Source organism: Cuculus canorus, chromosome 7, assembly GCF_017976375.1.
Source record: "Cuculus canorus isolate bCucCan1 chromosome 7, bCucCan1.pri, whole genome shotgun sequence".
Classification (NCBI taxonomy): Eukaryota; Metazoa; Chordata; class Aves; order Cuculiformes; family Cuculidae; genus Cuculus; species Cuculus canorus.
Window position 1 is genome coordinate 23,472,303 of NC_071407.1, and position 12,591 is coordinate 23,484,893.

General features: G+C 37.4%; 1 protein-coding gene across 37 annotated transcripts in view; it reads right to left on the reverse strand.

The window, feature by feature from the left end:
* The window catches only part of KCNMA1 (potassium calcium-activated channel subfamily M alpha 1), a 427,072-nt gene that overhangs the window by 8,479 nt on the left and 406,002 nt on the right, over positions 1–12,591 (reverse strand). For 20 of the 37 annotated variants that reach the window (XM_054072163.1, XM_054072142.1, XM_054072160.1 and 17 more), the window contains 4 exons: positions 6,319–6,513; positions 4,657–4,775; positions 3,070–3,294; positions 982–1,010 (listed from right to left, as the gene is read on the reverse strand). In XM_054072163.1, the coding sequence (XP_053928138.1) occupies positions 982–1,010; positions 3,070–3,294; positions 4,657–4,775; positions 6,319–6,513 (568 nt within the window). Of the gene's footprint in view, positions 1–981; positions 3,295–4,656; positions 4,776–6,318; positions 6,514–12,591 lie in introns of those variants that run through there. The other 17 variants (XM_054072172.1, XM_054072171.1, XM_054072170.1 and 14 more) reach the window with 2 other exon arrangements.

Sequence of the window (12,591 nt, forward strand, 5' to 3'; positions counted from 1 at the left end):
GGAGTTTTCCTGTTACTTTTCAATAAAAAACTTTGACATAATTAAACACAACATAGTTGATTTAACCATTCCTCTACTTCTAACAGCCAACCTCCCAGTTCCATTAGTATATCCATAACAGAATATCTGCATCACTGTAATACACTATTTGATCAATTTGAATGTGAAAATTGCACATGCTGTAACTAAAAGTCAAAACTTTAAGACTTCTGACTTTAGGATAGAAGATGGAGAAGAATTAGTCTTCAACATGACTCAAAGAATTCAGATTTGTATCCATATTAGATATTCCTTGTCTTTTGCTTACAAAGTTGCTTCTCTAATGTGCACTGTTTGTATTTTTCTATTTGAGCTGCACAGTTATACAAATACTGTAGTTTTGGATAAAATCATTATGGTAGTACGTGACAAGTGGCTTTATATTAACACCCTTCCTTCCTGTGCTAAATGGAAAACAGATAAAACATTAATGGAAAAGCATTTTGGTGTCAAAGCCACTAACATTTTTCCAAAATGCATAAGTGCTCTCGACTATCTTCAGTCAATATTGCCAACATAAAAAGATGCTCACGAACATATATGGGAGACAAGGGAGTAGGGAGGGGAAGGGAGCAAAGAGATTGGAATGAGGAATGGGAAATTAAAGTAATGTCTGCACCAGGGTAGGCATCTTCATTGAGCAGGAACCTGGGTGTTTACGAAAGGACACATGCAATTAGAAAGGCAAGCAGATGAGAGGATAAAAACCAGGGTTGAGCAACAGCAGCAGCAGGAGCAGCAGCCAGTTTTAATTCTGGTTTCGAGGGAAAAAAAAGGGCAAAAGAAAACCAACAAAACAACCAACCAACCAAACAAACCAATAACTGAATAAAGGTTGTAACTATTTTTCTTTTTTTAATTTCACAACTTTTCACAAGGACAAAGTTATAGAAGGAAACCCACAGCAGTTGCTAGGTCATGCAGAACCATTAATTGTCATACCTTGGCCCATTCTATTCATCCTTGTTGCACTTTAGAAAAAGAAGTAAGCTATGTAAGTTTTACAATGCTTTTAAACTGTCATATTTCCTGTTGAGCACTTTAACTGGCACATCCTTGTAGTAATAAATATTCTTAGGGCAAAACACGATAACTTTCTTTGCAAAAAGGAAACGCATGAATTTGTCTTTATGACGAAGAGCAACTGTAATAGACTCATTGGTAGGGGAGCATCCATAATTTGCAATGTATTTCACTGATAGGACTTACAGCTGCATTTGAATGCGCACACACAAATGTACTGTATTCCAATCGTTATGCTTTGCACTGCATAGCAGGACTCCCCGCAGCCTGCTTAGATGGGTCCAGGTTTTGTCAGTAAAAGTGCTTGGCTTCATTGTCAATTCACACAGCAAGCAAATCTTCAAACTCATCATGCTTGGGGAAGGGAAAGGTAGAAAACAACACTAACCATAAAAGCACCTTGTCTGGGTTGGCAGTTACAATGCTAATCGCTCCCACATCCCAAGATTTGTTCTCTACCTGCATGCTTTCTTGCTGGGTAGCCAGGGAACGCGGTCCATGTTTCTGGCCTCCAGAAACCTTGGGAAACTCATCCTACCACCTAGAACTAGTTCTCTATTTCAAAAGGTTGGCATTTGAATTAAAAACCACCCAAGCTTGAAGTATCATTTCTATAGCTCTCTAGGATAGGTTCCTTTCCACTACTTTATTTAATTCCATGCCCCAGGTTTTGTTTGGTTAAGTGTGATTGGTGAGAATCTGCAAGAACCAAACTCCAGCAAGTGCCTCGAATGTGACGCCTCAGCATAGCGATTCTTTCCACCTCAGCCATCTTTTTCTGCCTAATGGCTGCCTGGGGCACAGCACCTTCTCTTCCCAAAGGGGAGAGACCTCAAAGGCACTCAGTTGTCTTCCCCTGTATTCCTGTGTACTGGCACACATCTGTGAAAAGAAGCAGCTAGAACATGGAGCAGGATTTCTGGAGGCTCTTCTCCTATCAGGCCTCCTGTTGGAAGATTTATACCACCACTCTCACTTGGAAAAGTTAAACTACCATCTAGGGAAGGGAACAAAGTCCCTCAAGATCTGATACTTAAGCATAGAAAAATGCTTGCTCTTTTCTGAACATTATTTATTCTGTACGTAAGGTGACTAATTCACCTTTTAAAGATGTAAAAGTCCCAGGAAGGCAGGTTTTAATGACTTACATCCAATATTTATGATACATATGGCTTTTTATCCCAAATGTCAAAAGTGAAAGAAAATATAGCTTTTCATGTGGCAGTATAAATAGACAGAATAATAATTTAATATGCAATTAGATTCTTTCTAAACTTAAATTAAAGCTTTGGAGTTTTACAACTCCATGCTCAGACAATTTCAGTGTTAAAGGGAAAAGACACTATCTCCAAAAGGCTAGTATTTTAGAGAAAGTCCTTAAACAAGCAGAAAAATCCCTGATGTTGCTTTGGTATAAAGCAGGTGCGTAGCAATAATCTAATACAAAGAATTTAAGCCCTATACAATATAAGCTTTCAGAGTGAAAAATCAGTAGGTTTTTTTTTCCTCCCCAATGGCTTAGTTTTATAAGCTTCAAATACATGTAACAACTCCTGTAAATGTGAATATAAAAAAACCTATCACAAGATACATCAATGCTTCTGCACTAAATGACTTTCTTTGTGTAACTCTGACATCAAGAGCAAGTGTTCGTGTTAAATATACTCTATTCTCTGATATGTAGAGTAACTGCAGTGAGTTATTTATGTTTTCAGTGTGCCTATGGGTTTAGGATTCTTTTTTTCTCCCCTAGCATCATAAATAACTTTTTGGTCCGTCTGCTTTGTTGCTGTTGTGCTTAAGGGTTTTATGGTGGTGAAATAAAAATGACAATCACATGCACACTGTCATACATATGCAAAATATGTGTACAAAAAGGGAGAACTCCATGGGAAAACAGGGAACATTACTGCTGGAAACATTAACCAGGGAGAATGGGTGGTGAATGCAAGTTTCACACACAGTAGGAGCAGGTACACATATCAAAGTCTATCTTCCTGCACATACTTCTGTTTTTCCCGAGAATCCCTGGTCTTGGTGCGGTTAGGTCGGTTTGCTGTTGATGGGATGGAGTGAACTGATGAGCTCTTCTTGCTGGAAGAATAGGAGGAATGGGAGGAATGAGAAAGGCTGGCCCGGGACTGGCCAGCGTTGTGGTCAAATTGCATCAAACAGAAGATCAAGTCTGTCGGCACAAGCTCAAATTCATAGGGTGGGTTTGTGATAACATAACTGGAAAGAAAGGAAGAAAGAAAGAAAGGAAGAGAAAGCAGGTTTAAATTTGTACTAAGAATTTCCTTTTAGAATTGTTATCTCATGAACATTTACCCTAATTTTTGTACTCTGGTTCCTTCAGTGTCTACCTAATCTTAGCTCACATAATACCCATTATGGTTAAAGACCTTTGGATGTCAGATACCACTTTTCGTATACTTTTCATTGCACAGACATATCGTCGGAGTAGGATGTTCTTCAAGTGAACCCAATCATGATTTTTAGAGAAAACAGCACACAAATCGCCCTCCTTTCTCTAGCTGCACCATAATGCTCACAATTTCTTTTCCAATTAATTCACTGCTCGAAAGAATCATACAATAGTTTGGGTTGGAAGGAACCATAAAGCCCATCCAGTTCCAACCTCCCACTGGATCTGGTTGCTCAAAACCCCATCCAGCCTCGCCTTGAACACCTCCATGGATGGGGCAGCCACGACTACTCTGGGAAACACAGGAATTCTGGCTTAGCTGCCTCAGGGACTAAAGTCACTTATTAATCCAACAAATAATACCAAATACAGTACGTACAGTGTAAATCTAAATTATTTTTGTCTACTCTAAAATATTTTTGTCTACCTAGTTTGTCAAAATCCTTAGAGAAGAAACTACTTTTGGTGGGATGCAGGGTTCTTTATTGCCACTTTCACCCTGTAATACAGCTTTTTGTAGAGAATGAAACAATAACAGATGGTAGATTTGTGGCAGTTCTGGTATGAGCCTGTGTGTGTATTTCTAGTAGGCAATTAATTAAGACACTTTTCAAGTAAACTGCTAAATGGCCTTCAGTTTGCAAAGAGGTAAATGTGTCTGCTCTATTTAAAGTACTGAGGTCAGCCTTGGTGCTACTTAAGTAAAAAAGCGGCCCAGCCTACTAAGATAAGGGTTTCCATTTACCGGAATAAGCAATGATTATATACAGATAGTACCAATGGGAAGTCCATAAGAATATTTGAGTATTCATCGAAAAGAAAGTCTACTATAATTTAAATTGGTATCCAGTAACTTACAGCTGAGTGATGAAAGCAAATTTAAGTCCTTTCCCCGTATGCAAGCAGTGAATCACCATAAATCAAACAAGAGAAAGATACGCCCTGAAAATTTACTTTAATATCTTTTGATTAAAATTAGCTGAAGACAAGCTATGATATCCAGCCTATGATTTAAACTCAGCTGAAGAGTCATCATGAAGTCCTTAAAGACTTAGCTTTTGTGGCAAAGTTACATGAAAAATGGAGAAAGCTCTGGTTTTAGATTTATTATAGGTGCTGTGATCTTCCTCACTGAAAAGACTGAAGATGTTCTAAAAGCCTGGACTTACCGTTTAGTGCATTGGCTGGGAGTACTTAGATGTGCATCCCTTAATCGATAAATTCCAAAGCAAAGCATATTGTATGTTTTCAGTGCTTTACAAAATAGATCTCCATAACAACCTCCATCCTAGAAGAAAGAAAGGGGCAGGGGGGAGGGGGAGAGAGAGAGAGAACAGCGCATTTTTTCCTTTCTTTTCTCCGTTAACACAATGTCAGGGAACAAGATTTTCAGTATGAGCCTGCACAAGAAGGACAATGTATTGGCAGCCAGTTGCTGGTCACGAATGAGAATCTTTTACCGAAGGAAATGAATAATTTGCTTTAAGCTGGAATATACCAATATAAATTTTGGTACCAAACAATGCATGTCCTACAAATTACATCAACTGTGGTATTGAAATTGTCTTTATTTTTGACCCTTTTTTGGCAGTAGCCATAATGTCATCTTGAAAAATAAATTCACTGAGAAGCACAACAGAAATTCAAGTTCTGAGGGCTTAAAAGGATAATAAAATATCCACCATTTAAAAGTAATCATTAAATGAATGCCATTTTTCATAAATAACATAAAATGTTTTGATTAGCCAAAAACACATTTAGATTTGATGATTTGTAGGTCTAAAAATATTGATTCTTCATTAATGATGAGTGGTAATGCATTCTGCCTTCACTGACGTAGTTCAATTGAGGGTTTGGTGAAACAGCATTTTGAAGATTAGTATTGCTTGTTTCATTTGTGAAAACCTTGCATCACATGCCCAAGTGTTTTGATGAGCTCTTAGTCTTGGCTATGAATTGACTTCTGCATTAACTGAAAGGCTAATTACTTCTATCTATGAAGTCTCACTACCCTTACTCCTTAAATTGAGATTCTGTCTCATTTCGCTGAAGAAAAGTGCACTGTTCTTTTTGACCAGAGCTGGTGAACACACGGTTGACTTAAGAAATATCAAATCCTACATCATCCTCAAAGCAAAATAGATGCTTTGGGATTCGCCTCAAGATTACAAGATTTGTTCCAGAAAACACTTCTAGATACTTATCCAAATGCACCTTTTTTAAAAGATGGTTTACTTCTTTGATTTTGTTGGGTTTTTCTTTGGGTTGGGTTTTTTTTCCTCCTAGGATAGTGGAGTGAAATGTCAGAAAATTAGGATTTCACAAGAATTTTAGTTCATCCAGAAACAGCAGAAAACAAACCTTTCAGCTTTGTTTTCAAGCTAATAAGCATGTTTTAAGGAAGAACTGTAAGCTCCATGGAAAGACTAAATAAGCTTATCAAAATCTAATGAAGATATCAATATTACTCATGTTTACAATGTATTACTGTTAGAATGGTTATATCATAGAATGTCTGGTTGCAAAGGACCTCAAGGATCATCTGGTCATCCAAATCAGCTCATCCATCTCTTTAACTGACAGTGAAGAGCTGCCACAGGATTTCCCCCATTAAATATCCAGGCAAAGTTGTTTGAGAAGTCATTTTGCTTCTTACAAAGGGTAAGAGCAAATCTGGCACCCTGTGCTGCGAATTGTCAAACAATCTAAAAGCTCTATTAAATCAAATAATATAAATTATATGCTAATTAAGAGAGATTTTTAATCTAGTCTGTGAGAAGAGAAATAGACTGCAGATCAGCCTTGGTCCTACATTTCCCTTATGATCTTACCCCTAGGTCTGCGAATGGCCCATCATACAAAGCCAACTGAGCAACTCGACACCTGTCCCTGTTTGCAAGTGTCTGGGGTGTGCTGTAACCTCCTCTCAACGCGTTTTCCTCAGCAATCAGTGCTTCCAGCTCTGGTGTGGCTCCTCCTGTTACCAATGTCCGTATCAGGGTGAGGATATTGTCATTGAAGTATGTCTGCAGAGATAAAAGAAAGCTCTTTAAGCAAACACCATTAAAGTCACAACCGAAGACATCCAAATTACAACTTTTCTGGGTTTCTGCTGTTTAAAGTTCTCGGCTGTCTCTTCAAATAATTTTATATAGAAAGTGAAAAGACAGCAGCCTCCAATTACTCTATTTTCTTCTATCCCATTAGGCTCCTATTCTAGATCCTGTCTTTTAAACACCAATTCAGGCTGATTTTTATTAAAGTACAAAAATTTGAATGATTTATGTTTCCTATAATTGGTGTTAGTAGTGATGCAATGACTGCTTTCCTTCTCATTGCCTTCATGTCTAATAATGGGCTTTAGGACGTGTAATTGTAAAATTCAGACCACATTTAAAGCTTACACAGGCTAGATTGCCTTTTTACTCTTGTCACCAATTCGTTGGGGAGCTGCCTTTGTGCTGCAAATGTCATTACTTATTACTGTGGCTGGACTCTAGCAGTCTAACCGATGTATTGTACTAAACATCTTATTACGAGACTTGACAGTGTTCAGACATAAGCATGTATCAATTAAACATCTTGAGTTCATTCCAGATAAATGTATGATGAGTTTGGGATCCTGGTGGTCCTTTTAAAAAACTCTAGGGTATAGGGTAAGTGTGGTTTATTAGGGAAGACTTACTCCATACTGACATTTTGCCAGCATCTGTAGCATCGCTGGTCTGTCAGGCAAACAATGGGTATTTTAAATATTAATTTAATGCCAGATGAATGACTTTCAAGTTCACTTAAAAGTATACTGGTATAGTTCAGAGATACTCAGTTAAATATCTGCAATGTAGTGTGCTGGGCAGAAAAAAAAATTGAACAAAAAAAAAAGGAGACACCATCACTGACAATGTCGCTAATGTCTGTGTTTTCAGAAGCTTCACAGTTGTGGGGGACATATGAGAAGAAAATGAGCTCACTGTAGAGTACACTGGATTTCTGAATTCTAACACTAGATTTGTGACTTTTGTTGAACGTAGGACTTAGAACAAATGTCTGTAATCCAACCAAGTGAAAATCAATAGTGGATTCTCAAACAGTGCTCGTTGTCCAAAGATAATACTTTTTAAATAACATTTTTCAATGAAATTCATTGCTCTATCCCTGTAATGTAGTTGTATTTAATACATGGGTAAGCGGAGGTACAGGTTGAAATATTTTATCCTGAGATCAAAAAGCAGAGCTGGCTTCCTGTCCATGTTACTTTGATATTCCTTCTTTGTATAATGAAACTTCAGTTTTATTATTCACTTGAGGTGACAGATAAAACAGGAGAAAATGAATTCTGCGCAGCATTTTTTCACTGTTACACTGAAGCTTTGTAACTTCAAGCTTTTCTGCTTATTTCCATAGGCATATACGGCGTTGACCTGTTGACTAACTTAGAATGAGAGGAGCATATTGCCATTGTTCTACATGCCCTAAAGCAAATATTTGCATCTCATCAACTCAAAATTATTTTAAATTAGCCCAGGTAAGACACTAACTATTTTTAAAACAAGGTGTACTGAAAAGAGTTATCTGATGTCAGCAAGGGTTCAGGAAGATTCAGTTAGTCCGAAACAGCCAATCTCAACTTAGCTCTTACATACGTGGATGCACTGTGTAACAATTCAAGTGTAGTTCTCAAACCTTTCTTAACATATGGAAAAATCAATGTGACCCCTTGCAGGAGCGCAAGTATGGAGCAAATACATGATATTTAATAGGAATTGCCATAGTGAGAAAGAGAAGACATTCAGGCATGGCTGATCACCGTTCAATTAATTCTTCATTAATGTCATAGGATGGTTTGGGTTGGAAGGGACCAACCAGAGATTATCCAGTTCCAACCCCCCTGCCATGGGCAGAGACGCCTCCCACTGAATCAGGTTGCTCAAAGCCCCATCCAACCTGGTCTTGAACACTTCCAAGGCAAAGGCGTCCCCAAGGTAAGAATCAGAGTTGCCCTTTTCCCACTGTGCTATACTTTTCCAACATGGAGGTATAGAGAATAAAAAATCAGCATTGTTTAGCCTCTTTTCTTAGCCTTTGCTGCTGTATACTATATACCACTCAGAAATAAAATAATTAACAGAGTTCCTTTGCTCCTGCAGCAATGCTACTTCACACTAGTTTCATGCATATAAAGCCAAATTCTGCCAAATCTAGAGGTTCTGTAATGGCAGAAGCTGGAAAAGCCTCTTCAGTAAAAATGTGCTTCACCATATTCTATACAGCACCTTAAGCACTTTCCTGCAATAGTATCTTTTCTCATGCTTTCTCTACTCTTTTATTCAGGTTTTTTTTGATTCTTTTTTCTTCTCTAAGTAGTGATATTTAGTATTACTCAAAAATGCTATTCTCAGTTTTACATCTATAAATCAAGACAGAAGCACACAGAACAAAAGCTATCTTTACTGGTTGCTTTTCAAGTCTGGTTTACAATGAGGCTGACTATCATAACAAACGTTGTACTAATCATTCTACTACTCTTCAGAAGATATCATTAGGCCGGCCTTCACTGGTTTGCAGTTCTTTCTCTCTCTATTCTGCAATTCAAATCATAGCAACTGTAGCCAAAATCCAAGATTTAAACACATAAACCCTTAGCTCATCAGAATTCTGTACTGTACCATTACCCCTTGTAAATTCAGCCATAGCTTACCAGAGCATGATCTACTAAGGAATAATACTATGGTCATATAGCTCATTTTTCCTACAGATCTCATATTAAACAGAAATGAAAGCAGTTGTAAAACAATGTGTCAGGTCAGGCACCTGTCACAAATTCATTAATATAAATAAAATAAAATAAAATAAAATAAAATAAAATAAAATAAAATAAAATAAAATAAAATAAAATAAAATACTCTCACCTCCAGTGCAGTTAAGACATAATGGGCCCAATTCTGACCAATGTCCTGTGCCAACCAGGAGTAGCTCTGGGAGGGAGCTACACGCTACTATGAAGCTGACGCAAATGAGAGAAGAATCAGCTCTATTGTCAACAGAACAGAATGCTGTCACCGGAGAAAGGCCTCCCACTGCTAGACAAATGTTAAGGCAAAGCTAAGACACTCACTAGCAAAGGAGGCAACATTTATCTTGGAACAATGGCTTAATTTGGGTTTCACACCATGACTGATGTGGATGTCACCATTTAATCAGATGAATGAGTCCAGCCAAATGATGGTTTTTGATTTTGCTACCAATGAGTGTGAAGATTCCAACTTTCAGGAAGGAGTTCTCTGGCATTTCAATGGATCAGAACGCGCCCAACCATAAGAAAGAAAGGATGGGTGAATAGGAAGCTGGAACTTGTCACCTTCTGCTAAACAGGGCTGCTTCCTCCTGCACTAATATGTTTAACACTCCTCAGGAAAAACCCATCTGTCCATGCTTTCAATTGTCACAAAAATCAGACTCCTCTCATTACCTCTTGCCAGTTTGGAACTGGGGGGACATTGTAAAGCCGAACTAGCTGCTATCTATTTCCTTTAGAATAATAATACACTGAAATTAATTTGAGAGCGATCTTCTACTTGCTCTGTGGGAGGGTACTTGGCCTGGATATGCCAGTACTTATAAAAAACTGATCTACAGAATGAGTTTGGAAAGGAGCTGCTGTACTTAAAGGAACAAGACACTTTCTAGTGATGGCAGTGAATCCCTTTTGTTGACTGTAAAATCATAACTTGTTTGCTCCTGCCATTAACTGAATGCCACACTGGACATCTGTATAACATCACCATAATCAGCACCCGGAAAGAGAATATGAAATAGGTGTTGTCCAAATACAGAAAAAGAAGGAAATGCATCACAGACACCAAAACTGTGTAAAGAGCAAGGAAATTTTCTATATATCTGAGCTAGCAGTGCCACCTAGCCCACACTCCAGAATTGTAGTGCAGCTCTTTCAGATATTTCAGGGACACTTTCCTGTTTCTTCAATCATTTTTTAAAGTATAATTACCAGACTGCTTATGTTTCACAGTTAATGCTGTCAAGCTTTTTAAACTAATTGGTCTTTTACAGAAAATTTAACTGAAAATTAGCACATCTTTTAATAACGTTGCCTTAACTTTAACAGTACTTTGCCTTTCATTTATAATTACTCTAAAATTGTCATTTTCCAAGTCACATCTGCTATTTTTTTGTGTTTGCTAGTGTTTTTTTATGGATTTCTTTTAAGAAGGCCCCTCCTCCACCGCAGTTTTTAACATTGCATTCAAACAAATACTTTAACTTGCTTTCTTTTTCATTTGGAGGAATTCTGTTGAATGAATCATGTATATCCAAACCTGGGGAAGGACAGAGCTAATGTCAGTTACTAATACCAATAACAAAAAGGCCTTTTACACAGAATAATCAACAGCAGAAAAGAAACAACAGCATTTCACAGGGTTTGAAAATCATTTTTGATTCTCAAAATATTGTCCAAACTTTAAGGAAGTTTGGGACAGTTTGGGGTAAAAGATTGCTTGCTATTCCCCTGAACGGACATGCACAAAAAATAGTCTTGGGTTTCAAACTGTCCCTATCACTGATTAGAACAGTTTCTTTTTTGTATGAATGAAACTGTGAGGATCCCCAAAGATGGCAGAACCCTGGAGTAAGGGATGTACTGAGAAGTTATTTTTAATAGTTTTATCTATTTTCTACCATTCTGTGCCTTTGTTTATATTAAGAAGTAGAATTTAGTATCATAGCATAAAATTAAAGACCTAAAGTTCTAGTACAAGGAAATAAATTCTAGGATACTGAATGCTAAAAAGTAAAGTCTGGTTCTGGAGATCCCTTCCCCTAATGGCACCACTCTGACACTACATCAAGTATACTGTCAGTGGCAGGCATGGGAGAGATGCCAGCCTGCCAGAACTTCTGCGGTTCTCATAGCTACCCTGCCAAATGGAATAACAGAGAAAGAGGCCAACTGTTCAAACCTTTGAAGGTTCTGTGTGTTGATAAAACCGGTTTCCTTGCATGCACAGGGTTTTCTGGAATAACTATCTCAACAAGACCCGGGAAGGATGAAGTACTTCTCAAAAAAATTGCATCTCTTAACATATCCTATGTCATGTAACTTATTCATGGCTGAAAATAATCTTTTTACAAAAACATCCACATTTTCTAAAAGATGCTTCTAATCATGTGTTTTCTAATTGTGTTCAATTTGGTGATGAGAATGTGCTTTGTTTTCAGGAGTGGCTCCACCTTGAGATTGGCAGAATACATATATCTTTTCCCTGGGTTTGTGTATGTTACGACAAAAAATATTCATATACCATTTCAGTCCCTGATGGCAGTAGATGTCCCTTCAAATACATAATAATGATTAACTGGCACAATTTAACAATAGCCACTGCCACCCTTAAAACATGAACCATGCCTACAGTCTTCACACACCGTGCAATAATCCACTTGAACCAAAGCCTGGAGAGACCACTGTTACCAGCTCATCAACAAGAGAATACAGTGTTGAGCTTGTTATTGTCTTCTGAGCAATGATCTTCAAACTACTACACAGTGAATCATAGGCTTGTGGAATATATTGCCTCTGCTGCAGAGGACAAACTGTGTGTAGATAGCCCGTAGGTAGTATTTTGAAAAGTAAACTTCATTAAAGCCTTTTATCTTTGAAATAAGAAATTAACAGAAAATTTCAAATTTAAAATATCTAATACTGTCATCCCATAGGAAATAACACTAAAGTAGCATTCAGATTTGAATCAGCAATGGCAACACATTTTCTAACCTGAATTTCATGAGTAGGGTTTAGTCCACTTTCTATATAAATAAAATTATGCAAAAGAAAATAATAATGTAACACTAAAAATACTGTTCAATTCTTCTTCTTCAAGAACCGAATACTTCAGCAAATTATTTAAAATATATTTTGTAACTCTTTTTCTATATGCATACATATATATGTTTCAAATTACCTTCAGGTCAGAAAGAATACTGCATGCATGGGTATTATTCTACTTTCTAATCTTTCTTACACCTGTTTTACTATAAAATCTCACTGCCGTGAGAAGAGACTCATTCTTAATGGAGCAAATAATGCACTG